This window comes from Lactuca serriola, chromosome 2, assembly GCF_051521515.1.
Source record: "Lactuca serriola cultivar US96UC23 chromosome 2, Lser_US96UC23_V15, whole genome shotgun sequence".
Lineage (NCBI taxonomy): Eukaryota > Viridiplantae > Streptophyta > Magnoliopsida > Asterales > Asteraceae > Lactuca > Lactuca serriola.
Window position 1 is genome coordinate 42,900,494 of NC_136409.1, and position 9,402 is coordinate 42,909,895.

At 33.7% G+C, this 9,402-nt stretch overlaps 1 protein-coding gene across 1 annotated transcript; it reads left to right on the forward strand.

Moving 5' to 3' along the window:
• Positions 1-7,052: 7,052 nt before the first annotated feature.
• On the forward strand, positions 7,053-7,807 carry LOC145086199 (uncharacterized). Its single transcript, XM_079023946.1, has 2 exons — positions 7,053-7,200; positions 7,397-7,807. Exons 1-2 carry the CDS (start codon positions 7,108-7,110, stop codon positions 7,673-7,675), a joined length of 372 nt encoding a protein of 123 aa, XP_078880072.1. The 5' UTR covers positions 7,053-7,107; the 3' UTR covers positions 7,676-7,807.
• Positions 7,808-9,402: the final 1,595 nt, after the last annotated feature.

Below are 9,402 nucleotides of genomic sequence, written 5' to 3' on the forward strand. Positions count from 1 at the left end.
CATATAAAATGCCACATAGGACATAGATAGGAACACGGTTCTTTAACACAAGAAAGAAAGTAAAGTAACTCCTACTGGTGACGATCATCCCTCTGGTGAACTCTTAGCTCAGCCAGTTGATGTTCCATATCAAGCAGGTGTCTTTCGTACACCCTCTGGCGTACTCGGAGTTCTATGACTTCGGCTCGTGATTCAGCCAGTGCTTGAAGCAAAGTTTCATGGTCTCTTTCAGATCTCTCACGAGCATCTTCCAGACGAATGGTGCGAAGGGTATGCATTCTCGCATTGGCGACAACTTCTGTGATTTGATGTAGGTCTGTCCTGCCTTGAATCTCATTTCGGGCCACTCTGCGGACCAGGATTGGCAAGATTCTGTCTGCTGATCCCCCATTGTTCAGGTCATAAAAGCTTCAGTCTCCATTAAACGGGATGGGCTGATCCTGTCCTTGGCTCCATGTTTCCAATCATTCTACCCAAGGAGGCGTCGGGCCATGAAAAGTCGGACGAGGGTTAGGATTTGGAAAGGGAGCTTCCTGGGGTAGGTTCTCAACCTCGGGTTCGGAGTTATCATCATGCGTTAGTTCTTCAGCGTGGTAATCATTCAAAGGGATCGGATGATCATTCTCTGGTTCTTCTCCAAACCATCCAACAATAACTTCGTTCGGAAGGTACGGGTTGCCGTGGGGATGGAGTCCAACCATGTTATCTACGCGAGAATTGGGGTAAGAAAATAATTATTAGACGAACTATCTAGATAATTATTAGAAAATCTTCATTAGTTACATCACTATTTGTAAAGTTCATACCAGTTATATGTAATCAACACAGGATAGGCCTTCGAATTAGTGACCTTAACTCCAAACTCACAAGGAATATGGGTAAAGCAAAAATTTTCACAGATTCTAAGTCTATAACATCCTAGTTACATATAGCCTCGGTGTATCCACTTAGCAACTATCAACTTAGTAATGAAGATCCTTTTTAGTTCTTAAGTAAGTAATTATAGTAACACAAAACACCCCTATGGTATTTTAGACTTAGGTTTTGTTATAATGTTCTCATTGTAGTGGTGTTGGTAAGTTTTTAGACTTGTTGACACATCACAACTATTCTTGGGCATGTGCTAATCACTCCTCAAAATAGCATAGTTGATCAGGCTATGCCACTCCCAAGACTGACCATACATTCCCGAGCTTACCTGTGATATTCAACAATCGTAATATTTTTGTTCTTGTCATTGTGACACGGATTTTAGTATGAATGCAAGCACGTATACTTTGTTAAATATTTTATTATTTAAAAGTATATACTCTTGGTCAGAGTATTTTTAATCCCAATGTATTTATAGTATGTATATCTTTTATGGGTTGATATACTTAATTCACTATAAACAATGCTTTGATACCAATCTGTCACACCCCAAAACCGAGAACGGAGGAAACGTTCTGGTGCAAAGGACGTCATGTGATGTATCATAACAATGCAAAGTAGTAAACAAGCAACAACATCATCCATTGCATTAATCATATCATTTTAATTACAAGTGTTTTCTTTCATAGTATAATACAACATAATGAACAATCAAAATATAAGACGAGTCAGGACTGCTCCATCTTCATAAAACCTAGTCGTCGTACCTGTCTATTTGTGACCTGAGAATACAAGTTATTTTGAAAGCGAGTATCAGCCAAAAAGCTGGTGAATTCATAAGTATTAATGTGTCTTTGATTTGTAAAACTGTAAAGTAATGACTTGTAAACCTTTGGAAAAAGATTGTATAAGTATGAACTGTTTGAAAGCAGTTGAAAGCGTTTGAATACCCTAGCAAATCCCTATGATTTCTATTAGTATAAAAAGTAGTCTTCTACCAAGACTTGTATGTTTTGAAAGTAGTCTTCTACCAAGACTTGTACGTTTTGAAAGTAGTCTTCTACCAAGACTTGTATGTTTTGAAAGTAGTTTTTTACCAAGACTTGTATGTTTTGAAAGTAATCTTCTACCAAGACTCAAATGTTTTGAAAATCGTTTTCTACCAAGACTTGTATGTTTTGAAAGTAGTCTTCTACCAAGACTCGAATGTTTTGAAAGTAGTTTTCTACCAAGACTTGTATGTTTTGAAAGTAGTCTTCTACCAAGACTCGAATGTTTTGCTATAACAAAGATGGTTTTCCCCTCTATGACTACTATTAACAATATAAAGTCTACCTCGTCGTTTATGTGAATGTATCACAAAATAAAAGTAATAGGAAAAATATAGCCATGTAAGTGTTATCCTTTTGTATTATGATCAACTTGACATCGCGACTGCCGAAAAGGTATTAACCTTGAACATCTGTAGATTGTTCATTATGCTCTGTAGCTGGCAGCAGGTTTAAGGAATGGTTAGTCCCGTAAAGGTACTCCTAATATAAGAATTAACTGTAGGCATCCATAGATGTTCATTATCCTCTGTGTCCAACAGTAGGGTGTAGGAATGGTTAGTCCCGTAAAGGTACTCCTAATATAAGTATTAACCGTAGGCATCCGTAGATGTTCATTATCCTCTGTATCCAACTGCAGGGTGTAGGAATGGTTAGTCCCGTAAAGGTACTCCTAATATAAGTATTAACCGTAGGCATCTGTAGATGTTCATTATCCTCTGTATCCAACAGCAAGGTGTAGGAATGGTTAGTCCCGTAAAGGTACTCCTAGTATAAGTATTAACCGTAGGCATCCGTAGACGTTCATTACCTCTGTTGCTAACAGGTGGGTTCCGAAACGGTTAGTCCCATCTAGTTATCCTATTGAACTAGGATAGGCAGAACTAATTTGCACGTATAATATGTACTAGTAACTCATCATATAGAATCTAGGTACAAGTATCCATGTAAGTGTATACAAGTAAATGTATTTATGTAAATGTATTCATGTAAGCGTATCTATATAGACGTATTCATGTAACATGTAATGTATAGTATAGACTCATGAATGAACTGACTCGGGTGTAATTCCTTGTAATAGGAATAATGTTTTGTATCTCCTAACTATCCCTATAATAGTTTACTGGAAGGTAATTAATGTCCAAGAAGGTTTATACACCCTTGCTACACAAGAGTGTAGGAACTGAATGAAGGATGAAATCTATCATATCAATATATATATATATATATATATATATATATATATATATATATATAAGAACATAAGTGTATAGAAATAGTTTTGATCAAGAGGATGAAAAATGGTATTGTAAGACATTTAAGAGTTTTGAACAATAACTAACAATGACTTGATGTCATTTTAATAAACATTTCAAAAGTATATCCTTTGATAATAAAGTATAACAGAGTTTTGTAAAAACCTTTGTAAAGTTTAACAACTAAGAAAGATGACTTGATGTTAGTGTGTAAAACGTATTGGAAAGCCATTTACGGAAATTTGTTTGGTAAAACAGCTTAAATGTAGTAAATCCTTTAGTATGCTGGTTATTAATCACATAATTGATATAATAACTAGCATGATTCAACCTGTATCCCCCCCCCCCCCCTTAAAGCATTTAAAAGATTGATTTAGGGGTATGAACTCACCTGCAGTGAGCGGATCGGAAGGAAGTGTCGGACAAGTGCTTGGTGTCAAGTGAAGACTTAGACACACACATTGATCCTAATTACATATGAAGACATATGTATATAAACAATTAGTGATTTTACCACTAATTAAACATGTATAAACATCCTATTGCGAGGAAAACACTTTGGTCAAGTGCTAGGAGGCTATCGGGTTGCAACTAAGGAGTGCAAAGCCTCATACAGGAGTTTATGGTCCAATGACCATCTTTATTGGAGTTTATGGCCCAGGGGAGTTTACTCCTGGCCGTAAACTCTCTATTGGTCACCAAAGGGGCTTAAAACTCTAAGGGCTTAATTGGTTAAGTGCTCGAAAGCTTTAAACTAGTGTTTGGGTGGGTTTAAGGTCCTAAAATGACCTTGTTTGATGTCCACGGCCCTGGGACCACTCCCCCATGAGTTTACGGCTGTAAACTCATGGTAAGGAGTTCCATTTCGTGAATCTTGGTCCTTAGGTCCATGGGGTAAGGTTCTATGTCACTAACCAAAGCTTACTAAGGTGATAGGGTGTCATTTGCACCCTTAAAAGGGGTTTACGGCCCAAGAACATGTCTTGGCCGTAAACTCCTTGAATCCCATGATTTCTTATGTTTTTTAAGCTCTAAACATGATATACCTAGTGTACAATGAGTTGGATCAAGGGTACTTACAATCTACGAGCTCAAATGGTCGATATTGGCCAAGAACACGAGTGTGTGTTCTCGGTGTTCTTGGTGGATCTTGAAAATCTACAAAATGGAATGATTTCACAGATGAAATCATGTAAGATTACTAGATCATCTAAGATATCAACTAGTTAGGGCAAGAAACTTACGAGTTTTGAAGATCGGGGACGAAGATCGGGATGGTACTTGAAAGGATTTGGGCCAAGGAAATGAAAGAAATGGACAAATGACATACATCATCACCATATAAGGTGAGTTTACAGCCCACATGGAGTTTACGGCCGTAAACTCCCATGTGGTGGCCGTGAACTCATGGTTAATGTGCTTAAGGCTCGGTCTTTGTGCTATAAATTCAGCAGATAAACCCCGACACTTCTTCCTTAAGTGTACAAGGCTCAGATCTCTCAAACGGACTCTAAATTGTGTTGAATGATAGCAGGAATGAGTTAGACTTTCTATTGACTTGGTATGTTGTACATAATGGAAATTTCGGGTTGTCACAATAACCATTAGAAAAAATAATAAGAATATCAAACTCATAAAGCATTAATCTAGTAGAATAAGTGGAATAAATAGAACCTGGCGGCAGTAGGAACAAGAAACAAAAACATAGAAAATATGTTTGTTTTTTCTTTTAAATTTTAGCAATAAGAAATTCAGCACAATTGTTTTTTCCTAATCACAATGAGCCATACAAAACCCAAAAAAAACATTTTTTTCCCTTTTATCTACGTGCGATTGCAGAAATTCGGAGAATATAAGATTTGTTTTATAAGTTTAAACATACCGGGAGGCTCTCGAAGGTGGGCGCCGTTGTTGGAGAGTGATACTAGAGCTAGGTTTCGCTGCTACTATACGGATGAATCAGTGGGTATTTTTCAATTATATTGTAAATCAAATGCAATCATCAACCATATAATGATACAACTGAAACACAAAAGCCAAACAAATGAAACACATGGGACTAAATAAGAACCTAATCGTATCGATCAAATGCAGAAAAAAAAAGTTTAAATCCAGTGGAATAAAGTGATTTCAATCAAAATCAAAACCAACCACCAAGTTTGTGGAAATAAGAACCTAATCTTAATTAAGAATCTTTAGCCACAAAAGATTCTCAATCCAAAGAAATGGGCTATAAAATGGTGTATTTAGAACAAGAAAATCAATATCTAACAACATCTCTCAAAGGAGATATCAAGATTTGGAATAAATACACAATTACATCATATTTGAGGATTAGATTTAAATAAAAGGGATTAATGTGTGCACAATACTTTGTCTTCTTCCCTGATTGCAATCAAATTCGAAGGGTGCCTGAGCCCCAAAAAAATTCAATGGGAATCATTCGGGTCTTCAATTGAAGGAATGATCCAAATAAACAAAAATTTGAGGGTGGAGATGTTTTATCTACCTGAAGCAACAGGTTGTTGTTTATTTCCAGAACCAGGGGGTCTACCCCTTGGTCTCTTCCCTAAAGACGGTGCTGGAGGTGAGAAGTCATTGGATTGTCCTGCCGCTGCAGTGCCGCCACCGGAGGCGTAGAGCATTCAGGCGTGTGCTTTCTCGACCTTCCTCTCTTCCGCTTCAGTGCATCATTTCCATTATCGTTTTGAAGGATAATCGGAGTATTCATCCCCAAAAACTGAATTAGTTTCGTCTTATATAACATTTGTTTGGTCTCTCGCGAATCCTCCTGATTTTGCTGCTCTTCCGCCGGCGAGGCCAAAAATTGAATTAGTTTCATTCTCTCTTCTGTTCTTATGCTCGATTTTATGGCGATGGCAATTGATTTTTGTAGATAAAGAGGGGAACGAGATTTAAATGGGAGAGATTAGGTTAAAAGTCAAATACCATGATTATAGGATTATTTTTGGAAGTTACTAAACAAATTATTAAATTACCTTTATTTATTTATTTAATTATTTAATTTTGATTGGCTCACATTTATGCATACAATAACATAATATATACTTTAAACACCCGAACCTCTCTTTATATATATATATATATATATATATATATATATATATATATATATATATATATATATATATATATATATATATATATATATATATATATATATATATCATACTTTGGACCTAAAAGAATACGATTTTCGAACTTCCAAATTAAAAATGAGATATGTCTATAGACAGAGATTGTTACAAAAAAACATAATGAATTTCTTTTAGTCCAAGATGATTCCTATGAAAGAATTCGACAAAAAAAAATTGATTTTCGCAGGCAAACCAAGTGGATTTTTGCGGATGATGGTTTGTGAAAATTATGGCTATTACTGTCAATTTTTTCTAATTTGTCACTATCTTATGGAAAAAACCTTGAACAAAAATTATTATGGTCATTTTCTTTTAAATTATTAATGAATAAAAAGTGTGCCCATAAATATTTATCAACGATGGTATGTGTTAATAAAACAATACGTGTGAGTTTGCATATATTTATTTTCATTTCTGGTGGGTATTTATTAGAATCCATAAAAAATAGTTATATTATTATAATTTATAAATATTAACTCTATAGGATCATTTCTAACTAAATCCATAACCCATATTTAACTAAAAATAAAAACCGGTTTTAAGATCAATTTTCAAAGATTTATCGAAAAATCAATTTTTTCACACCCATTGCAATTAATGTTACATTATTGTTTTAAATGATATTCAAATAAATAACACGATAATATAAATAGTAATAAATAAACAAATAAATAAATATACATATATATATAAGGGTGCCTATCTTAGAGGATGATTATTATTATTATATCGAGTATATATGTAGATCACAACAAAACACTCTTATACAAAAAGATGTCTGCTGCTGCTACTGCCAGTAGGCTTCTTCACTCTCTTCATCTTCTCTTCATCTTCTTCATCCTCCTAAACCCATTCCAATCTTCCCATGTGAGTTCCTTTCTGCAACTCCTTATCATCATTTACTTTCCTAAATTTCTTCTAATTTTGCTTTGTTTACATTTGTATTTGAATTCTGGGAATTCTCTCAAACTCATAAATTCGTAGATCTTCTCAAATTCCGTTGAATATTTTCGTGTATCGTTTTGGTTTCTGATAATTTGGAGTTTCTGGTTTTGATTTCTAGGCGGCGGAGGAAACAATGGTGCCGTTGATTGAGCCCGGAAAACGAGAGATGATGGAATTTGTATTACACGACAGTCGCCGGAAGCTCAACGGCTTCAAGATTTGTGCGCTTTGCACTTGTTGTAACTCCGGCGGCGGCGGCGGTGGCGGTGGCGGTGGTGGTAAATATTGCTTACCTTCTCCTTGTTGCTATGCAATCAACTGCAACATCCCAAATCGCCCTTTTGGATTCTGCTCATTTACTCCAAAAACATGTAACTGCTTTGGATGCCATCTTTGATCAAAACCCCAAATTTATTTTTATGAAAAAAAAAAATCGTTTGAAGTTTGAGGGTTTGATTGAAAATTTATTTTTCTTTTTTCTTTTTGGAAGATTATTTATTTATTATTATTATAATTAATGTTATAATTATTATTGTTTGTTTTGTATTTTTTTTTTTACTTTTTTTGAGGAATTAAAGAAATCTTGGCTGGATTCAATTGTATTGGGTTTAGCAAAGTATTGGGAATGTAGGTGGGGTTTAAGTTAAATAGGGGTAGCTTTTTTCAGAGTTGAAGTTATGTAATTTAGAGTAGTGTACAACTTTTGAAGCATAAGGTACAAGAGATTTTTGCTTCATTTTTCTGATTTTGGGATTTTGGATTCGGGAAATGGAGGGTAAAACTGGTATTTCAATATTATGCCTCGGACCAAAGTGTACGTAAAAGTCAATGAAGTTATGTAAAAAAGCAATGTTATGTGAGAAAATAACATTTTTCCTACTTTTTTTTATATTAAAGTTGAATACTTATTAATTTATCATAACAACGTGTTATATTTTATATGTGTAATTGTGTATGATAATTTATTTAAAGTTCGTAGTTATTGTACACATTAAACCATGTCTTTTTCATAGTACATTTTAGCCATAAAATGGTAATTATTTTTGTGCTATGCGTGAAAAAACAAACAAAATCACTGTCCAACCACAAAAGTGGAAACTTTATAGGTTTATTTATTTTTTTAACGAAAAATAAAAGGTCATTAACGTCTTTTTTCAATTAAAGAGCGAGAACTCATTTCTGTTTCATTTTATTAAATTTTGCATGTGTAGTTTTATTGGCATCGGTCTATACAACTTATTTTGTCAATATCTTTTACATAAAAGACAAGGCCTAAAGCTCTTGATTATGTTTTTTTGTTCAATAGATTCAATTGATATGACATATTATGTTAATTATGAATGTAAAATTAATAAACATCTATTCAAAAGACTTGGTTGAAATTAATTAACTCAATTAAGTTTATATAGTGTAGGTATAATGAAAGATATTTGGTAGAGAGTTATTAGATATTAATGTGGTAGAAGTTGGGCAGGACCTCATCATTTAAGCCTATCTACCATATGCTACAATTATGATATGGTTGGGTTCTTTTATTTCTTGAATAAGTTATCATTTATGACTCCTTTTAAATGTGAGTTTCTTTTTATTGTAAGTTAGAATAGATTAAACATGTCCATTTAACTCAAAAAATATCTAACAAAATTATGTTTAATCAAACAAACTTTATATGAGTTTGATGCAAAAAGTATTTAACTCAAAAAATATCTAACAAAATTATGTTAAATCAAACAAACTTTATATGAGTTTGATGCAAAAAGTATTTAACTCAAAAACTATCTAACAAAATTATGTTTAGTCAAACAAACTTGATATGAGTTTGATGCAAAAAGTGTTAAATGTAGAGCTCAATAAAAATTAAGAAGTCGACATAAGTTCATATAAACTCAATCTCATTTTAACATTTACGACAATATACATTAAATCCACTATATTTTGGTTATTTTGCGGTTTAATCGTCATATTTATTTACATAAATGAGAAAATCATTTCACGATTTTAGATGCTATTTTAGGAGTATATGATTTCATGTAGGCATAGGAGAAGTCACGTCAGATTTATCATAGGTTTAACTGGATATAATTAGGGGAGATTTTCTTTTAAAAATATCTTTGAAAAAAAAAA